The sequence below is a fragment of the Opisthocomus hoazin genome, chromosome 7 (assembly GCF_030867145.1).
Source record: "Opisthocomus hoazin isolate bOpiHoa1 chromosome 7, bOpiHoa1.hap1, whole genome shotgun sequence".
NCBI classification, from domain to species: domain Eukaryota; kingdom Metazoa; phylum Chordata; class Aves; order Opisthocomiformes; family Opisthocomidae; genus Opisthocomus; species Opisthocomus hoazin.
In genome coordinates, this window is record NC_134420.1 from 46,324,653 (window position 1) to 46,346,556 (window position 21,904).

General features: G+C 37.4%; 1 protein-coding gene across 4 annotated transcripts in view; it reads right to left on the bottom strand.

Annotated features, from left to right (window-relative positions):
• SLC25A21 (solute carrier family 25 member 21) overlaps window positions 1–21,904 on the bottom strand; it is a 268,104-nt gene that overhangs the window by 3,512 nt on the left and 242,688 nt on the right. For all 4 annotated transcript variants that reach the window (XM_075425453.1, XM_075425455.1, XM_075425454.1 and 1 more), the window contains 5 exons: window positions 21,508–21,567; window positions 18,389–18,496; window positions 13,320–13,484; window positions 3,043–3,224; window positions 2,174–2,226 (listed from right to left, as the gene is read on the bottom strand). In XM_075425453.1, coding sequence (XP_075281568.1) covers window positions 2,174–2,226; window positions 3,043–3,224; window positions 13,320–13,484; window positions 18,389–18,496; window positions 21,508–21,567 — 568 coding nt within the window. The remainder of the gene's footprint in view (window positions 1–2,173; window positions 2,227–3,042; window positions 3,225–13,319; window positions 13,485–18,388; window positions 18,497–21,507; window positions 21,568–21,904) is intronic.

Here is a 21,904-nt window from a genome sequence, read left to right on the forward strand (position 1 = left end):
CTTCAGTGGTGGAATGACAAAAATTCATCTCCAGGGTATTGAAAATGCTTCCAGGTAAGATTCAAGAAAGGTTTTCAGCTGTTTGTTTACCATGTCTAAAGCAGAAGATGACAGCATGGAAATGAGTATAATCTTCCTGTGCCTGTACCTGGCTATGGATCCACTGGCAAAGTTTTGACTTGATGAAATGGCATTATCTGCTAGAACTGGTAAGAGTATACAATCCCAAACTGAATGTCACAAAGTATCTTTGCTTTTAGTGAAGCCAGACTAAAGCCCTTCTGCAATGGGGCTGTAATTACTGTATGAGCTAAAGAAGGGTGCTTTTCAGAACGTATGTATATAACTAAGCACACAGAGAGGCTTCTAGTTGGAGAAGACGGGGAAAGAGAATCAGATTCCAGGCTGCAGGAATAAAAGTGTGTTACAATGTGCTACTGGTGGGTGCCAGCACTGGGGCACAAATATTTTCCTTCCTTTGCCTGTTGGCTCAGTCAGTGGGTTAGAGTGACGGCTCGAACAAACAAGTCTTCTACTGAACTGGGCTGACCTTTCAAGATAGATGGGATAGGCTCCGACAATCAGGCACACGGAACTACCACATGAGTTTTCCCATGTTCTTTATCCTAACAAACCATAATCAGACTTGAAATTCTCTATGAACAGTAACTCAGACAGCTAGGCAAGCAAAAGTTTGCAACAGGCTTTGACCAACAAACAAATCATAGACACAATCTCTGAGATGTGATTTGAACTCAAATCAAAGCTGATTCCAACTCTCACATTGTGTGATGTGTTTGTGTGTCTGTTTTCCTCAAAGCATTCACACATTGAAAGAAGGAATTACCTTTCCTGTCACAAGAAAGGTTGCATTATTATTTCACTGGAAAGCAAAATCTATGTATTAGTCAATGGGACCACAAAGGTGTTTAAAATGAAGTGCACACTTCGCTGACGTGCTGGATCTGGGCCAGAACGTGTAGTTGTTTGTAAGATGGAAAATTTTATTCCAAAATCTGCTGTGCTAATGGGTAGTGGGGAAGCAAAACCCTGCCTTCTCTTTGTCCTGTATGTAATGTAGTATCTTTGGAGTATGAGGGAAAAGGCTTTTAGCTCCAGAGTTATGCATCGCTGCCTTGTTTCCCCTCCCCACCTTCTTCCCTTACCCTGCACAATAACCAGGCATGGTCTAGCACTTAGCCAGATGGATTGGATATGCAAACATTTACAGACAAACCTAATGCCTCCTTTATACTGCAGAACAGACTCTGTACCTACTTGCTTTTAACCATGTGTGTTCTTGCCTATTAAACCACCTTGCCCAATTGGAAATACAATTTCACAGGAATGGGATACTGTTCAAACTGGGGCTTCTGCTCTTTTCAAGACAGACTGCCTCTGTGGCTGGTAAAATCTAAGGGCCCAGTGCTCTGCTTTCATGATTAATCAAAACCAGTCAGGAAAAAAACAGTCTAAAAGTTGAAGAAGATCCAGCTCTCAACCACTGCACTCCTGCATTTGGAGTAACAACTAGTGAGAAGGGGTCAACCAACAAACCCAGTTTTAAGCTATCCTTTTTAGCCTTGTAGGGTCATGCAAGTCTCTTCCCAGCTCATGCTATTGGCCTTTTAGGGTTTGTTCTTTACAGCTCCTGCAAAGCACAGGAGAAGAAAATAACTGGAATCTGATATGCTTGGGCTATGCCTCGACTAGTTGAGAGCATTTATACTGGAGAGACTCTAGTCTGCAGTTTCAGGTGACTTTACGTAGGTGCACAACAGTCTTAGTGAAACCAAAATATCCCATTAGAAGGAATAGGACGAGCTTTGAGAAACACTTCCAAAAGTTTTACAGTTCTGGCATTTGCATAGATGCATTTGGCTTGTTCACAGATAAAGGAATTGCACAAACCAGCAGTAACTTGGATCTGCAATCATTTGATGTGTACGTGTAAATGATTTTTTTAGACACATATTTAGCCAGATCCGTTTATGATACTATTAGATGATGCTGTTATCAAAAGAAATCATTCAAAGATGAAAGAGATTTTGATGATTTCTCGTACACTGTTTCATTTATTTGACTGATGCTTACGACATTTTGGCAAGAAACTGAAAAACCACAAGAGAAAGCAAGAACAAAAGCAATATAGAAGTGACAGAGGGAAAATTACCTGGACCAAGCCTCATGATCTTGGGAACCAAGCCTTTGTACAGAGCCAGAAATCTGTAGCAGAAGAAAAACAAACAAAACATTTCAAACAATATTCTTGCTCTAAAAGAAGAATGGAATTTTAGCATGTGTTTGTTAAAATGCTGGCAGAGCACTTAGAAGCAATTATTTGAAATTACACATGTTCAATAGCAGGCCGGATCTGGATTTTAACATTTTACAGAGGCAGATCAGATGAAGAGAAAAAGTTAATCAATGTTCAGTCACAAAAGCTACGTTGTGAGCCTAGCCAATCAGAAATATGACTTTAATCAGTGAGATGGTTTTACTTTCAAGACAACTCTGTTAACAACAGCTGCATACATGGACAAAATGACTGCTATAATTGAATATCAAAGCTACAACTCAGTCCCCACTTGAGAAATATTTTAAAAAGTTGGAAAATGTTATTGCTATAAGGATCTGTCCCCAATTTAATTATTTCAGCAGTCATTTTAAAGGTACAGTGGTCTGTATAATTACAATCAGATTAAATTAGGGAATATTCTGTTTTCTGTTGATATTATCCTTTTACAAAATGAAAAGCTGAAAATATTACATGAGATATATGCAGCATTGCTTTGTGGAACATAAATTTTGACAACCCAATAATCATCTTGTAAGCATTTTGTAAAAGTTCACATGGAGTAGGAGGAAATCTCCTTGCAAATCTTAAATACATTTTCAAAATGTTACATTGTGCTCTTTTGATAAGTGAGTTCAGGGTGGCTTAATGGTCCTTGTCAGATCTGAAATATAACAACATAGTTTTATGGACCCATATGAACTAAAACAGAGGTCTGGACATTTATGAAAATAAGAATGTTTTACCCTTCCTCTTTATAGACTGTTGCCATAGTTTTAAAACAGGTTCTGTACTTGATCTCTCCAGGAACTGGCTGTGGTCCTTGAATCCTACTTTTTGCAACATCAAAAGGAATGTTAATAATTGAGGCTATTGTTCCTGAGACTAGCCCAATTCCAAATTTCCTCAAAAACTCCAAATTTGGATCCTACAAAAAAAGAAAGAAAGAATAAAAAGGGAAACGGAAGGACCTATGTAGGTTAAGCACTATAAAGTAATATGTATTTAATCAGAAAACTCACACAGCACAACACACTCGTGTTATTTTAGCGGAACACATTAGGATTTCCTATGCTGGAACTTGTTTTCTTGACAATCCTATTGGCTATGTTTTTACACATGGTCTAAATTGCTGAAGTACACATTTCCTCACACAGGATTTATAAACACAGTTCATAAAGAAAGACTGGTATGGCATATGGGGATGATTTGTATAATTGGGCTTCACAATGTACTTAGTATTACTGTATCAAAACAGAAGAAATCCAAGCACACTATTAGCTAATTGGCCAGAATATTTTACAAATGACAGCAACTTCCACCATGAAGCCTACTAAAACGCTCATTTGTGTGTTGGACCCCCAAATGCTAAATTAAATAAAGGCTAATCTCAGTCTGCTGCCATTCCCCTCCAGGTTTTTTACATTTATTTTCACATGTAGCTGATCCACTGTACTGAGAAGTGCTAGCTTCCTGCTATTAACAATCCAATTCGTCGCAACTGCAAAAGAGCCTCCACATTCTGTGCATTAGAAACGGTGGTAACTCACTCAGCTAATTGGCTGAAGAATTTACAACAGATTGTTCCTGAACCCTACTATATATTCACGGTAAAAGTTAGCAGCACGTTAGAAGTGCATCTAAAAACGTCTTTGCTCGCTCACAGTTTACAGTCCAATGGAGTTTTATTTGATCTTTCAGAAAGACCTCCTACCTTGGCATTTCTATGATATCAAAGAACTCAGAGTTTATCTGGGAGTCAAAGTCTCTTGAAGCAAGTCTAATCCTATTTTTCTAAGTAGTGGAAGTCACAGGGAAGTGTGTTGCTATGCACATAATTATTTTGCTGTTGGTCTTCGACAGCAGGGACACGTTTTTACTATAGTAGACTCTATATACGGAGTTACATTTTTTTCATGACGGTACTTCATCAGTAAAGTTATCAGTAAAACAACAGATGCACTTGCCATGTTATAACATCAGCATAACGTTAAAATGAAAGAGTGATTTCTTTGTTTTCTAAACCTGTACATTTGTGACTGGGAAAAGGAACAATGAAGAAGTTTTCCTTTCCAGATTAGCAACCAGGAACATAAATTAAAACTTCCATAATATGCATTGGAAGAAGTCCATACAGGTGTTTAGAGAGAAGTGTCAAAATCAACAGAGCTTTTTATTACTTGCAGAAAAACTCAACACCTTGATTTCACCAAACATGAAACACGCTGGTAATACCTTCTGAAATTCGAATGGATTGTGCTAAAGAAAGAATTGCAAGACTTTATCAGCAAAAACCTTAGTAGCAAATTTCTGTTTATTCTGTACATGCTGACAGTGGTTTGAATGGAAATAAAATACAGCTGATGTTTCTGGTATCCAGAGGAGAAAAAAGGACCCCTTTTGAAGATCAAGGGGCAGCAGTGTGGCAGCCCCGTTCCAGCATGGTGCCTACCTAGTTCCAGGCAGCAGGCGCGTGATTATACCCACACCTGAGAGCTAAGTACTATTCCAGACTGTACTAACCATCTCAAACTAGGCTGCAGCGAGGAGGCTACACTGCTCTGTTGACTTTTTGTAGTCCAGAATGGTCTGAAGTATTTCTGTCACCTCACTTGGCACAAGGACACTTTCTTCCAAAGCACCAAGCACAGTGGGCTGCCCTCTAGGCTAGGCAATATATGTCAGGCAAAAATATTTACTTGTTAAACATTGAACTTCAAGCCTTGCTACTCCTGACAAATCCTTTATATTTGAATGATTGAACATTTTCATGTTCTGGTGAGTTCCCAATGCCAGCGTTGCCTGCTTTATGATTAAGAGTGCCACAGAGTATAAGATACAGTGGGTGTCTGATTAAGTGAACATCTGTTAAAACCCATCACTGCACTAACACATCTAAAGGGAAATGAAAACAAATTGCTTTAATTCTATTCCAGTATTTGTGACATAAAACAAAAGTTGAGAGGCAGCATTTTGCCCACTCACTAAACTGTATTCTAACCAAATGTGCTATGGTATACACTAGCTGTGCTATGTAACTTGATTTTTTATTATATATCTCATGGGAAATGTTTTTCTGTGGTATTCATCACTGTAATATCTGGGTCATTTCATTTGTATAACAGTTCAAAACAAATTTAGCGGTTAAAAATAATTAAAAAGTTATTTCTTCTAAAAGCATAGCTTAGTGGCCTTTTACCGTGCTAATGCTTCCAATTGAAAAAAAGCGATTTCCAGACATAATTCATGCGTCTGTCTACAACGCTTATGTGGGCAAAGGAACATGGGCTGTCCATCAGGTAGGTGCAACTTGGTGCTATCAGGAAGCAGTGCCTTTCTTTTTACACCAAAATCTGTCCTTTTCCAACCCCATGGACAATGCCAAAACATTCCTAACAGTCTAGGACCCTCTGAAGGGACGCATAAGGATAAGGTATCTGCCTAGTGCTAACATTGCAGCTAGGTAGCAGAGGCAGATATCCTATTACTGTCACTAACTTCCCCATCATGCACTTCACTGACCAAATATTCTATGTTTCATGTGTTATACACTAGAACAAAAGATTCTGACAAGCTCCTCTTACTTTCATTAATGGCAGAACTGGAGGAAAAAGATGTATGAATTTTGTTTTTAAGCAAAGGTGATTTTTAAGTGGTATGAGCAGAATATAGAGAACAGAAACTTGATTTTAGATGGTGCCACACCACAGTACAGTGTATCACAAGGAAGTGAAACACCAGCTTGCTTATTCACAATGGAACAACTTTGCCACGGTTGGATAAAGTAATCTGTGATCATCCCATCTTTTCACCATGCTCTTCATAATCACATTTCCTGTACACCCGAGTCCCTGTCCTGTGAGCACCAGCAGCCATTAAAAATATAGAGAGAAGTAGGCATCACTAATAAATGCCTTATCTATGCATGTCCTGCTGGATTCCCCTGCTTTCTTCAGGAGAATAAATTCTGGGATATTCTCTCTCTGCTTTTTATACTTCATTACCTCTATCATAACATTTTTAAAGAAGTGGAGCCTCCATGAGTTCCTCCTGAATCATATGCTGATTAATGTCTTCTTTAATATTCCATAATTTTGAGCAACAGAAAATTCTAGCCCGAAATCTAGCACATACACATACCCCAAATCTACACATCCACGTACAAGAGTGTCACCCACTGAAGCCTACCGGTTTCAACCTCCAAAGCCCTGACTTTCCCTGCCACTTCATTAACTTTTTTATTTGCTGGGTGTTTTGTCAAAACCTCTGTTTAAATCTTTGATCTCCGTCAAAAGCTTCATTTATCTTCATTCGTACTAAAGGAAGGTCGCTTGATTCAATAAGCAGCATATACATTAATCCAGCAATTAAATAACCCTTTGGTAAAGACACGTATGCTTGGAACTCAGCTAATTTATTTTTTTCAGAATAACTGAAAAATCATTTTAGAATAGATAATGTTTCACCATAGCAGATATATTTGTCCTGATGTAGACACCCATCTTAGGTGCAATCCAAGGATTCAAAGGCAGGACACCACACTCGCGTATGCAATGGAGAGAAGTAGGTACATTCAAAGGAACAGCTCAAAGTCCCTAGGGTAGGTTGCTTGAAGTAAGTGGAAACAGATAATGTGGACAGTCCACTGACATGCATAATAGTCTTTAGAAGCCTGACCACAGAGACACTCAGGAGTACTACTTGTTTTTCCCTTGTGAGGCTCTCTTCAGGTGAGTAAAAGTAGCAGAACGTGTCGCAAAGACACTTGTAATTTAACCCTATTTTTAAGCAAAAAAAAGAATCAATAAAATAAAAAGATCCATAAATATTAATTTGTCTAACAAGCTATTTTTAGAAGTTTGTTTGCTTCAATATTTGGATGTTTGTCTTGAGATCTTTATTTTTTTTTAAGTTGCAGGAGGCACATATCTTATGAGAAAGAATACTTTTATAAACACTTTTTAGTACTTCTGAGCATCTCGTAGACAAGTTCACTGTAAAAGACTAATGCTTACTGGATAAGGAGAATGCCATTTCCTGACAACTTGCATGAAGAATAAATAATAACAATAGAATAACATTTGAAGTTGGTAATTGCAAAGCAGTCTACTAAGTTAGCCTGAAACTAATGCTTAGAGTGGAATATTTGCCTTAAGTTTCTTTAAAGCCTTTGAAAATGCTAGTCATAATATTAGTTTTATAGATGAGCTACACTTGGCACAAAAGTACCAAAAGTGATTTGAAATGACCACTAAATTTAAATATGTTTGCTCAAGGTCACATAATGGGTCAGCAGAGAGACCAGGAATGGAGCTGAGAGGCTTTGCACTGTATGCTGCACATTCCACCTCTCTGTGTGTGACAAGGGAGACTTTAAAAGACAAGGCTTTGGTTTGGCCAACTCTGGTTCTACCCAGTATACTTAGGAATTATGGGACTGAAGAGGGAGATAGGCCAGGAATAAGGGGTAGGGTTGATTCTTGGTCCTTTTGACTAAAAGTGTAATAGCATAGGAACTCCTATGGCAAGCTATGAGGTGCAGTAAGATCTAACCTAGACCACACTGACTACAATCGAGTGTTTGGCAGCAAAACAGGCTGTGAGGAACTGCTTAACCAGCCTGATAATTTGTTTTAGCCACTAAAAGGAGCTTCCTTTGGCAAGACAGTGGAATAAAGGAATGGGAGCTTCCAAGATAGAGGAGAAGAGGTATTTAGAGAGAGGAAAGGTAGGAGATAGTTCTCAGGAAAGCAACAAGGAAGATATTAAAAACTCAAATGAGTTGATTTAAACACAGACACTGAGCCAGAACCCAAGGGAGAGAGAGGGTCTGGGTCATCCTGCTGCGTGCTAGGGGAGAGCTGTGAAGAAAGGCTGTCAAATTCTACTCTAGAGAGGGAGAGGCTGGTACACATGTGATCAGATGATTTGGAGGCATGCAAACGCCCGGCAGAAATCAGCAGTAAGGAGGAGAAAATGATATAGACTCACTGCAAGGCTCCAGAAAGGGTGAAAATGAAAAGAAGAAATTGAGCCTCATCACTGTTGTGATAACATCATGCTTTGACTCTTTTAAAGAATATTCACCATTTTTGTTTGTGACTTAATCGAGGTTTGACCACAGCTTAAGGAACAGCTTCACAGTTTTATTGACCCTGAACTTCTGTGCATCTCATGCATTTACATAGTAAACTCCTTATTGTAAACTACAGCTTGCTGTCTGATTAGTACAATGCTGGTCAGATCTTTGTCAAGATGCATAGGAAATGATGAAATTATAACTACAATAAACATATTGATGACCAGGAAGCGCATTCCAAAATGCATAGTCACAGTTGGAATTAGTTTGAATTGAATGTGCTTTTTCACACTGGTATTATCTCAGATTCCTCCTTGAGTGCAATCTCATTGCAGCAGACATTTATTTAAGTTTTTAAAATCTACCTGCCAGATGTCTAACAGCACAGGAAGATGAATGACAGCCACTAGGATAAATGTTTGGCTAGTCTCCAGAGTGACGTGGCTGTCTGCTGTACAGGGTATGCATTTTCAAACAGGTTGCGATCCTCTCAGTCATTTGCTTTTCTCACAATACGATTTCCTGATAAAATTATTAATCTTACTCCAGATTTATAAGTAGCATTATTATCTATTATTTACTCTTCTGTCATAACCTTTGGGACCCATAGGGCAAGGCTAGGACTTCACTTAGTCCTAAAACAAACATCTGCACCAAAGAACTTTTGATATAAATAAAAAAACAGAAGACAACAAAAAATATGGTCACTGAATACAAAATGTACAGAACTCTGGAGACTCAGCTCTCCCACACAGAGTTGATCTACACAGATGATCAGACTGTTCATAAAGCGTTGAGGTTACAAGCAGGACACCTTTTCATGGTATCTTTTAGACACTAACCATGCAGAAAATGGCACCCAGAAATGGATATCTTCTTGCTTACCCCTGCATCCAGTACTTTTGTTTGCACTATCGATCCTTGGTCTCAGTTACATGGTAATTTATGAAACAGAAAATAAAGAGTAGCCTCAAGAATACCAGAACTAAAGAAGTTTTATGTCCTGTGGGTTCTGGTGACTGATTAATGCTCATGTCTGGAAAGGTGTAAGGCATACATGGGCCTTTTCCCAGGGAATTCAGTGTTCAATATGGCATAAGTTCCCACTGAATATTTCACTTACCTGGGGCACTCATAAGATGCACTTGTAGGATCTCTCCTTTTAAATGACTGTTTGAATGTCTTGTAAGAACTTTGCTGTCTTAAGTCTGCCTCTCTGTCAGCTATAGTTGAGCCTGGCTATCAGTTTCAGTATTATCCTAATTTACCACAGGAAAACGGAAGAAACTTGTTTTTTCTTCTTCACTTTTTTGTTTTCACTGAAGAGTCCTCTCCTGAAAATTTGTATCTGTCCTGCCTACAGGAATATCGCAGTACAGGAGCAGCTGAGTTAGCAACAAACACTCCTCCTTTGATGCAACATCTTTTGGTGCTGATGACCTAGGCTGAAGTCCTTCAACAATGCAGGGTGTACTTTCAACAGCCACAGGACACCTCAGATTGGAGAGTACTGAGCAATTGGTGGCTGGTAACATCGTACTAGATACAGCACTACCTTTTCTTTTTTTCCCCAGCTCAGAAGTCATCCTGAAACCTCAGCTTGGATGGTAGCTCTGAGGTTATTCTACTTTCCACTGTGATCCAGCCTTCTAAGTCATCTTGGTTTATTATTTTTTTCAACCATGTTGCACCACATGTCCTTTTCACTCTCTGTTCCTACATAGCATTTCTATATTGGCATAGATCTGAAAAAGACTAAAAATAAAAGTGTTGTCTACTACCTTACTTACTTGCCAAGCTGAACTGCCCATTCTGGTTTCCCTTCTCCGCTTCTTTGCCTATAGCTGTTTAGGGCCCTTCCTGTCACAAAACAACACAGCTCTCAGCTCCCACTGTCTGACGCAGCAGCCCTTTTAACACCAGCAACATCTGTGGCAGCTGGGGCAGGCAGTGCCTGGCTTGAAATGAGTTTGGCAGTTGGCCGTGTTTCAAAGGGGGTTTTTAACTGACAGTAAGGAAATTTCATATCATTAAGAAATATGACAGCCACTTGGAGGTGGTAGTGAGCAAAGGTTTTAATGAAACTAATGTTTACCATCAAACCTAACTATAATAAAAAATTGAAAAGCAAGAGCTGCTGGAAGCCTATGAAATGTGCTATAAAAGCAGGTGCCATAAAACTGAGTTGATATAAATTTGCAGGCTAATTTGATCGCTAGTGCAGATGCATAGCTGTTAATGCTCTATGGTTGATACATTAGTGGCCACTGAAACAAGTCTGGCTTATTCCATTTTCAGCAAACAGAGTATGAGGTTGGCTGTAAATGGTCTGTTTAGCAGAAAAGACTGAACATATGAAAAATTATTCATTATGAACATTTACAACCCACACATGTAATTTATATCATTTGACCACTCAACATAAAATGTTTATTGTTTTTGGCAAAATAAGCTGCAAACATCTTTAATTGGGATACAAATTTAATGCACAGTTTAGCACTGTTGACAGCTAAAAGGCTTCTATGGACATTTCCATACATTTTTCCGCTTACATTACAGATGGTGAACAGCAGATATGTAGTCAAGAACCAAAATTATTTCAAAAGTGTAGTATTCTTATTTCACAATTTTTATGTTTGTCAATATCACAAGACTGACTTTAAGATGTTCTTTTCTGGCAAAATATACAAAGTGAACAAATCAGGTTTTGTAATGAAATTAAGTATGTGAGAAACCTTGAAAAATTACAACAACCTAACAAGTTTCAGACTAACTGCAACACAGCTACTATCAAATTCCTTGTACAGGTTTGATAACTCTTCGCCTCTAGCACCTCCCCACTGACAGAAAAGGCTTAAGTTAAATACCACAAAGCATTGTTGAATACTTCTATTTTCCAGTCACTGAAGTTCAATGCATGTAACCACCTGAAACACACTGTTGGCTAGCACAAGCCAGATGACGTCTGATCTGTACCCTGTTAAATGCAGGGAAAGATTTGCATTGATTTTAATGGGAGTTCGATCAGAATTATTTGCTCTATCTGTATGCACAGAACTGTCTATGGCACTGATGCCAGCTGGCCTAGAGCGTCCTATTAACTTTACTAGTGTTATTAAATGCAATTACCATTCAAAACTGACTGGCTGCATGAAATCTGCCTATTAGGAATGGTTCCTTGTCTGCGCTAGCTCCTAAGCTGTACCCAGAAGTCGTGTTGGCTGGCCTGGGCTAAAGCTGTGCCAGGGAACATTTAACAGCACAGATGACTGAGTTGCAGCGATGCTGCTCAATTTACCAGCACAGATGCAGCCACTGTGCAAGCCACTGTGCAAGCCACTTTGCACTGGTCGAGCACAAGGCAAACCTCTTCACTCATCTGCAGTTAATGCAATCTAATCCTACATCAATTAAATTGTCATATGCTTTTGATAGTATGCACAGGACAGCTGGGCCACTGACTGACACCACTGAAGTAATTTCTCTTTTGTTTTATGGATGTAGTTAAATCTATGTTGTAGATGTTCCCAATTCTCTGTATCACGCAAAATCTGCATAAAGTGCGAATTTCTTTTTGATCATAAAGCTCTGAATCTTTCTAATCATGTAATAATTGTTTCCTATTTTTTTACATCTGAAAGGCTAGGAAAGCATGCCTATGTCAAATACCATCACTATTCTTCAACTGCTATGCAAGAACACTTCAGGGTTTCTGTAGAAGTTGCATACAAGCCTCTTTGTCCTTACCTGCATATGATTCTAAATGTTTTGCATAGTGATTGTTTACTTCTATCTTAGTACCAAGCTATGCTTGTGTCTTGAGTTTTTAGAATGTATGATTCAAGTACATTGTAAAATATGCTTAAATACACTAAAAGAAACTTGTAGAAACTTGTGGGTTAGCTGCTCTCGAACAATCCAATTTACCGTAATGATCTGCAAATAAGAAGTGGAGCTTTTCTCCATTTACACAATGTTGCCAACAAAAATACCAGGCTACTCAGAAGTGCAGGAAAAAAAAGAGGTGTTACTTCATCTGGGAATAGAAACTGATCCCTTTTGATGTAAATTGCAGCTTCTTATATGAATATCACTACATATTACACCTGTGACTGTTTAACTGTCATCATCTAAAAATCACATTAGTGAAAGCACAGTTCAGTAAGTAACGTACTGGAGCCATTAATAAACCATTAGCTGTTGCTTACACAGTCATTTAGAAAGTTGCCAGTATTACCATGTTTTCATTAGTAAAATTTCACTTTATTGTAAAGGGAAATGTTTCCTTTGTTATGTAAAGGGATATAAGATTATAAAATAAAATTACTTCAAGCGAAATTACAGCTAAAAAGACTCTTTTTTTTTTAACTTACAAACCACAAATAGCCTCTGTGCATGACCCTGTAAGTCTTGTTTAGGGCGGGCTCCCTCCCACATGGATAAATCTGTCGTCTTTCAACACTAGGTTGAACTCTCTTTTGAGTAAATTGGCCCGGTGCACGGCCAGAATATCCTACATGCTGCACCTCTGCCATCTCCTCAAGCTTCTCCCCGTGCTTTATGAGTACTGAAAGAAGTTCAAGAAACTGATTTTTCTCTTCTAAGACAGTTTGCCACAAAAAAGTGCATACATACCTAACATAAGCATAACATACCTGTATCCTGATTTCTGCCTTTTTACAGTGCTACCGTGGTATAAGGGGAGATTCATAAAAATGAGAATCCCGACATGACTACTTTACTTATACTCAGCTTTGCTTAAAAAGTGAGAAGTACAAATGTTTCATTTGCTTCCATTAAAATGCTATAGATTTCTGCAAAACAGAGACCTAGGTTAGTCACTATCTATTACTAAATACCACAGCTTTGCACAGAAAAATACAGTGTTAATGGAATTGCCCAACCTTTTATCTCTTAGTCTATTGCGTTGTATGAAGAACTTACTTTATTGACTGGAATGATGTTTTTCACATTGAAATAGAATCCAAAGTAAACCATGTTAAAAACTCCGTGACGGCCCAGTGTTGCAGTAAGACCTTTGTTGAGTCCTTGGAGGCCCATACTGCTGGTTTTAATGATCTGCCGAGCCTGAACAAAACTGGATGGTTGCTACACAAGTTAGGCAAAAGAAGGAAGAGATCATCTTTACAAAAAGAAAACAATAGCCATAGTATATTTTCAATCCTGTTGACAAACACAGTATTGACAATTCTTGTCATTTTATCCTAAGTCTCTACCATATTTGTTATTTTCCCTTTCCTGTGACCTTGTAAAAACCACAACTTCCATTAAAAAAAAAAAGATTCCTCATTTTTCTGATAGCAGAAAAAAGATGAAAGAAGACTTGAGTACTGTAAAGGACTAAGGATCCCTAAAGCAAAAGAAAAGCCCTTAATAATTTAAAAAATAGATTTTATAGAGCAATATGTGGCTTTGAATGTGTGCATTTGGCAGCAGATTTTTTATCATTGATGCTGTGCTGTTACTATCATGACAGATTAAACCCTTACACAACTAGAGTATATAACAATTATTTTGGAGAATAAAAAGCTAAAAACAGCTTCTCTACTAAAACCAACAGCACAGGAAAATGCATGGTGAGGGACTGACAAAAGGGACAGAACTGTAACAGGAAATTTTTGAGCCATTATGGCTAGAGAAGCAAGTCCTTGTGAGCCATAAATTAGAGCAGTAAGGTGAGGCTATAAATATTTGTGTTGAAGATCAGTTTGGTGGTTTCCAGATTCAATGTTAGGAATAGGGTTGAAAGGTGACAAAAGGGATATGTATTGTCTGGGAACCCTTCTGGATCCTCTGAGGCTCTTCGTGCTGTTAAGTATGCAAACCATTGCTTTAAGACACTGACTTTTGAAGGAGTTATTCAGCACACAGCACTTTTTAAAATCAGATCACATGTTAAACTTTCTTCTTCTAGTTGAAAATCTTGAAAAGAAGGTGGTTGGTTTTTTATTTTTCCCCTTTAGCATCCAACTAGAAATCCTGGTTTGCCCTCCCAATGAATTATTTGACTTAAATAGTGTAGTTAGATTTTGAAAACCAGAACACCCAATTATATTCCAAGGTACAGATTTAGGAAATTGACTTTAGAAATCCTGTTTTGAAAATAACGCCTACAAGGCATAGAAATCATTTTAGTCTTCCATGTAACTTCCGTTTAATGAAGGACAAACAGAAGAAACCTGACTACATATAGATTTGATCTATTTTCCACTGTACTGTGATACTCAGAATCAGGTGTTCCCCTTCTGAGTATTTTAGATTTATTTTTAGCAGAATTATAGAAAAGTTCCTTTCAAAAAGTTGTTGACTTAAGTTTGGCTTTCTCCAAAGCATAAAGCCATCTCTGGGTAACCAAATATTTAATTAGAAAGGCAAAACATGAGTTCCACTAGGAGGCTCAAACATGAAAATATAGAAGAATTTTGACTACAACTCTGTGAACACTGCTAATTTCAATACACTTATTTGTTTACTAGCTTTCCATTTCAAAATATCACTGTGATAGATCAACAGCATCATCCAAATGATGCTTATTCTATTTGACGCAACATATGACTGCTTATTTAGGTGACTGACAAGTTTAGTCTTTAATTCTAAGTTTCATTCTGTTTTTTCGTATTTGGTAACTAATATTATCCTGTTAATGCTCTGCATACATTTTACTATAGTTTACTTTTCTAACCCCTCCCAGTGATTCAAATCAGAATCTAGTCTAAAATGTAGACACCCAACATGGAATATGGTCCAGATACTAGCAATAACATCCTTTCTCATGCACAAAAAATGAGGATTAGATCTTTAAAAAATAACTACTGGTTCCAAATAAAGTGATATAAGCTGAATTTAGCAACTTTCAATAGTAAGGTATCCTTTGGTCCCATCTTGATACAGATTTACTAATAACTCAGAGGGGAAGCCTATCACTTGCTGAGCACCTGAGATGGGATTCATCAATCCAAATGTAGATACCTGCAATGTCTATATCTACATCTGAGCTACTCAGAAAGACTCCCCTTTTCAGTTCTTTAGCAGTAAAGAGGGCTCTCCTAGACAGCACTTCACTTCATCCAAAGCAGGCACCCAACATATCATCTGACCAAGCCACAGAAGTTCTGTGTTTCATCACTGATGATGGAACGACCTTAGGATGACTAACTCAGATGAAGGAATTTATAGTACAAGTATCTGGAGTTTAATTCACTTCACACAACCGTTGACTAGATCTAGTCAGTCAGTGGAATCTGGAGTCAGATTCTTCTCATCATAAAGTAGAAACTTGTATTTGTTTAACTAATCACAACTTTTAGAGTCAGGTGAGAAGCTTTTTATTACCACACCAGCTTCTATAGCCAGTGAGTAATCCATGGCTATAGGGAAAAAAAAAAAAAGAGAAAACCAAACAACAAGGTGTTAGGCCTTCTAGCAGTTTATCTTGACAAAAAGTCACCGTTATTTTTACCTGTAGCAAACCACATTACAAAAGCGCTGATATGTGATTTACAGTGGCCTTCCTCTTTAAACCTATCAGCCCTAGAAAGATGATCTGGTACAACAGAATAATTCAGCTGTCACCGTAGTTTGTGCATATTTGCTTTTGGGGTGTGCAGGAGTCTGGGTGTGGGTGTATGTGTACATGCTCTTCCTTGTTCCTTTTAAACAAGATATATTTATTATTTCAATACAATAGTCAAAGAAATATGTGAACTGCATTAGGTTTCATCGTGTAGTATGAAAGCTACACAATGGGATAGCATTCTTTACTTAAACCTTTTAGAAAAATAGTGCACGGGGTAATGAAATGAGTGTACCGTTGTCTTACGCTGTGTAATATAACATGCACATGCTTCTCCCAACAGGCTTAAGTTCACATGCTTTAGTGTGGAATGTTCTTCAACATGTTATTAACGAGAACTTGAGATCATGGTAATGAAGTCACTGGAGTCTTCCTAATTTACAGCAAAATGTGATATTCTAACACTTTTTTTTTAAGATATATTGAAAATGGATATGTCTGTCATGTAACTGTCTCTGTGATTTAAGAACTTCAGTCCCCTGGATTTTTTCATTAGGGTAAATAGATACTTTTACTTATATTTCAGGTGTAAACTATGTTCCTAGTGGAGTCCCAATAGCATTATTTTACAATTTTATTTGTATGATAATATATTATTTGGATTTTGTGAAAATTTGCATTTGAATTAAATTCAAAGAATATTCACCCCAAACAAATCAACTCAGAATGCTTTTGAACAGCTACACTGTGATTATTGGAGTATTCTGAAGCTTACCGAGGAAGGGATGCTGTAGTTAAAGTAACCAATCACATAAAATTTATGAATTAAAACACTGCAGACTTTGTCATAAAGTTTGCAGTGGAGAAAACAATAAAATGCATGAAACAAAAGGACATATCGGTCTCTTGCAATTTCACAGGAGCTAGTTTGCTCAAAATATAATACTGGTGTATTTACACTCAAAGCCAGAGGTTTTGTTAAGATACTTTAATTGTATCTGCGCAACGGTGAGGCAGAAAGACCCAGAATATCTACTTAGTTTACTACTGCTGGAGCAGTAGAGAGAGATCCTCTCACATATCGCTTTCTCCCACTTTCGGTCTCTCTCGTTCCAGGATCCTAACCTTTTTACTCCTGTACTGCATTAGCTCTCTGTTTCAGTGGCTTTGCTGCCCGCGGTTAAAAAATCTCTAGGCTGCAGACTTGGAGCAACCAAACATCTCTTTTGCACGCTTTCAGAATCGAGCAGAAATTTACCAAATGTTTTAAAATTTACTCTGAAAGAGAATGCTTCTCTGGATGAGGTACAGAGTAGGTACCATCTAGTCTATGGCATTTGGAAATCAGTGGCAGTATCTTGCCAGGCTGTACCTGAGGAGCTTATGTAAATGGCCAGGTGATAAATCTCTTTACTGTGCATCCCCCAAAAGGGTTCAGTTTGTGCAGATGAGTGCTACAAGGCATGCAAGTATTAACTCAGTCAAAACTTCATAGTAGAATATGCAAAAATCCTGCCTCACCAGGGATTCAGCCAACCTTTTCATGCCATGCTTATGTGATTTGGCACTTCTACTGTGGTACAGCTGATTTCTAAAAAGATTTTGAAAGATCTGATTTGACAATTGTTAGTCTTATTCACTGAGAAAAGAAAGCAGGAACTGTGTGACTGCCTTCCTTCACTTTCTTGTGGAACATTTTCTACTTCAAAATTAATTGAAGCTGGTGCATTCCTGGGAATGCTTGATTTTGATGAATCATTGTTTTCCAGTTTAATCGTCTTCCCCTTTCAGCAGTACCCAGAACCGTGGACAAAGTTAGTTCTGCACACTGACTTCTTTGAATGAAACAATATTTGAATAATAAAACTCTGAAGTGAAACAGGAATTTAAATTATCAGTGTGCTTTATTATATAACTATTTCCTGGTTTGTGCTTATAAATGTGAAGACCTATAATATAAATAATTTCATCCAAGACTCTGAAATCTACCAGCTACATTTTTAACATAAAATACATCAGCTGGACTCCAGACAGGGCTTGGGGCCATGGTGTTTTACAGAATCACACAGAATCACAGAATGTTTGGGGTTGGTAGGGACCTCTGTGGGTCATCTAGTCCACTTGAAGTCTGGAGCCTGCTGGGGCAAATGCACTGTGTCCAAGGGGCTCAGGTTCGTACTTCTGGATTACAATTCCTCACAGCGCTGGGCTGCTGGCTACTCTGGAGGGATGAAGGTGCACTTCGGGCACAGAATATTTGCAGTGGAGATGCTGACACCACTGACAATACTGCATGTATCTCTGCACATCAGAAGGCAGTATCTACTAAGTCTCTTGTCTCATTTTGCATTTCTGTTAAGCTTGTGGGAAAATCATTTGCATCAACCCCATATATTATAGACATTCTGCTCTAAACATGAACTTTGAAGTGCATTATGTCTAACAAAGCAAGAAAAGAAGAATGGAGCAAATCTCCTACCTCTGCAAAGGCATTCCGATTTGCCTGTAAGGTAACCTTTACTACTTCAAAAGGGTTAACCACAACCGCCTCTGTCAACCCAGATCCCAAGCCAGCAACAGCAAATGCCTAGGAAAGTTCAAATTAAAGTTAAAAATTAAGGAGTAAAATTTCCCATACATCAGATTATGAAACTGAACGAAACAATGCAAACTGCAAGATTACAGTAATGCAGCAGTATTCTATTACTAAACAACTTTAGCACTTGACTAGCTGCTGACAGTTCATGAAGATAATATGACAATAGCCATAAACCACATTCCAAAAAATACAAAATAAAATGTCATAGCACTGTCAATGAATTATCTTTTCAGCTGAAAGAAAAATTGTGGTGCCAATTTATTACAAAAACATGGAAAAACAATGCCCTCATGTTATCTTTGGGTGTAGTCTGAATAAAAACACAAATATAAATGCAGTTCTGCAGCACTGGAAAAAACAAAACCACTGCACTAAGCATTAAGCTTATAACACTAACATATTAACTTCAAAAAATAAAAAAATATAAGAAATTAAAGTAGTGCAGCACTTAAGGAAATTGCACAAGTAGAAGAAAAGTCCTCCTAAGAAAATACCAATCCTGAAAATGTTTACAGGGGAATGAGTGGCATACATGGAAATGTCAGCGTCCTCTGCAAGAATGAATTAACTCCATTTACTTAGAAGTTCATGGTACATCACATCCATAGAAATGGAGATATTCACTGCTTTGGCTTCCATTATGACACAGCATTTAAAAATACCTTAATTTGTTTGTAACAGAAAAAATATTGCAATATTTAGGTCAATTGAGAAAATACAGGGGGATTAATATTTGTGATAGTTTTACACATTTATTGCCTCCATTTAATATCTCCAGACTTTCTAGGGGCTGAAAAGAGTCACAGGACCAAGATACAATATACTGAGTACATTTGCTGAAATTCAAGGAAACCAATGGTAAGGAAAAAACAATAGTGAGAAAAATAACATATTCAATAGATAAGAATTTGAGCAAGGACTCTTGAGAGCTCAAGAACGAGAAGAATGGTAAGTTAGGAGTGGAGTGGCAAGCTCCAGCCTTACTCTTGTTGGAGAACACTGTGTTACCAACAAATCTATTTTTCCAATATGAGATGGGAACATAACCTACCCTGTTCACCATCAACCATGAGACTGAAGCCAGCAGGAGGATGTTGCTGATGTATGCATTTCTCTTTTAACAATAAATGTGGCCTTGATATGAGGTCTGTTGAGGCACCTAGAAGCATTCTGCCTAGCTTAGACCCCCCCTTCTTTTTCCCTTGCTACCGTAGCTATCTTAGGGGCAAAAATGCCACTACGGTAACAGAATTGCACTAAAAATATCAGTTGTCTGCTGGTTGCTGTATCTGCTATATGAATCAGAGCAGTTTTTGCTCAGCTATTGCATGTTTACAAGTTTCCAGCATATTTTCCTCCAAAAAAAAGCGATGGTGTACTATGGAACTTCAAACTCTGCTACTTCCACTTACTAGAGAACAAATATCAGCGTCTCTATGTACATCTAAGGAAGAGAAGAGCCTGCTGAAAAAAACCAAGATGGAATAGGAGATACTGTAAACAACTGTTGAGTCAGTGGAATAATTAGAGGAAGAGGACGTTTGTTTTAAACCAGTTAATATGCTTCCATGACCATTCAGTTGCTGCAATGGAAGGTGAATGTAAATGGCAGTAATACTGTTTGAAAGAGACCTAAAATAATGATAAAGAAAATGTCTTCTTTTTTTTGGATGTCAATTTGGTTCACATGGTGTGGAAATATGTAAAATCCTGTCTTACAAGACAAAATTTTACTTATTTCCTTCAGTCATCATACAGTTCTCTCTTGAGAGCGAAAAATATAAAACAAATTCCAATTCAAAACTCATTTGACCAAGAAATCTATAATACAGGTGTTCAGGATTTTATTGTTTGTTAACAAAGCGGGTATTTACCTCTTCCAGGTAATTCAGATTGTTCGTCTTGCTTAATGCTCTGATACATTGATAATTATAAGAAAAATGCAGTAGCCTCTATAGGGAAAAAAATGTTTAACAAATGCCAAAATAAGTAAACTGGAAGGAAGCAACAGATTAAAGTAGAAATATTGAATGATAATGTGCTGAAAAAATTCAAGAAAGAAACAACTTCCTAGTTAAAGATGATCTTTAAACAAAACCTTTTGATTTTGGGGAAAACTGATCAGCATCTCCCATAGAAGTGGCATGATTTCCAAGATTTTCCTGGAAATATTATCACTATCAGCACCGGGAAACATTTATTACCAAAACCTTTATAGCGTAACCATAAAGTTATCAATTGTTTCCTACAGTTGTAATGCCATTATTGTGAAAACAGGTATTTACTATTACTTACATTCTTACACCACAGAAAGCAGTAATTCTTATAAAAACTTATTAATTCCAAATGGTATGATAGCAGAATTAAGCCCTATATATGAGATTGCAGACCATATATGTAAGCTACATTTTAGCATGAAAACATTTTTGTGTGTATATATGTTCTGTATTTTCTTTTTAAAAGTTATGTTTTTGAGACAACATCCTAACTCCACTGAAGTATAAGGGAATTTTGCCATTGACTTCACAAGACGTAGTAGTTTTCTGTCAATAGTTTATGTTTCTATTATAAAGTCTTTAGAATAAGACTGAGGTCTATATTTTTGTTATAGCTGCACTGTGCCTTGCAGAGTAGCACTTTGATACCTGGTTGAGGTCTCTAGTCACTATCATATGAATAAATAAAAATTGATAATGTTCAATTGTTTTTTGTTATTTTTCGAGAATAAAGAATGAAGCTGCATACAGATGCTTCCACAATGACTGTCACTATCCATGTTAACAAATGTTATGACATTGAAGACATTTGATACAAAAATTAACATAACTATCATTTTGACAAATTCTGTTATCAATGTTTTCAAGGAACAAGTGTGTTCTGACAAACTGTTGGTTGAACCGGCCCCCTTAATTTTGGACTCCTTCTATGGGAAGAAATGGATGGGACTTTTTAGTATACACATATTAAATTAGAACATGAAGTTCTGTACTCATACATACCAGTCCTGGTGGTAAGGATGCATATCCTAGTAGCTTCTTATATTGTTCAAAGGTGAAAAACTGTAAATAAAAGTTAGACTGAAATTGCATTGAAAAAAATTATGTTACTTGTGCAAATGAATAAAACCAATCTACAGTGCAGCTTCACCACCTCGTATCCCGAGTAGCAGTTCTGCAAAGTAAACATAAGCCACTTTTGTTTTACACTCTCTGTTGCAGTGTCAGATGTGCAATAGTAGACTATTAGGCTTCAGAACTGATTTTATTAGTGTATCATGCACCACAGCAGCATAAGTACAATTAAAGTAATGTTTTATGTAAGAGTTTACTTACAACATATAGTTCGTCTTTTTAATTTATACTTTTCCTTTAGTATCTAACATTCATAAATGTTAGT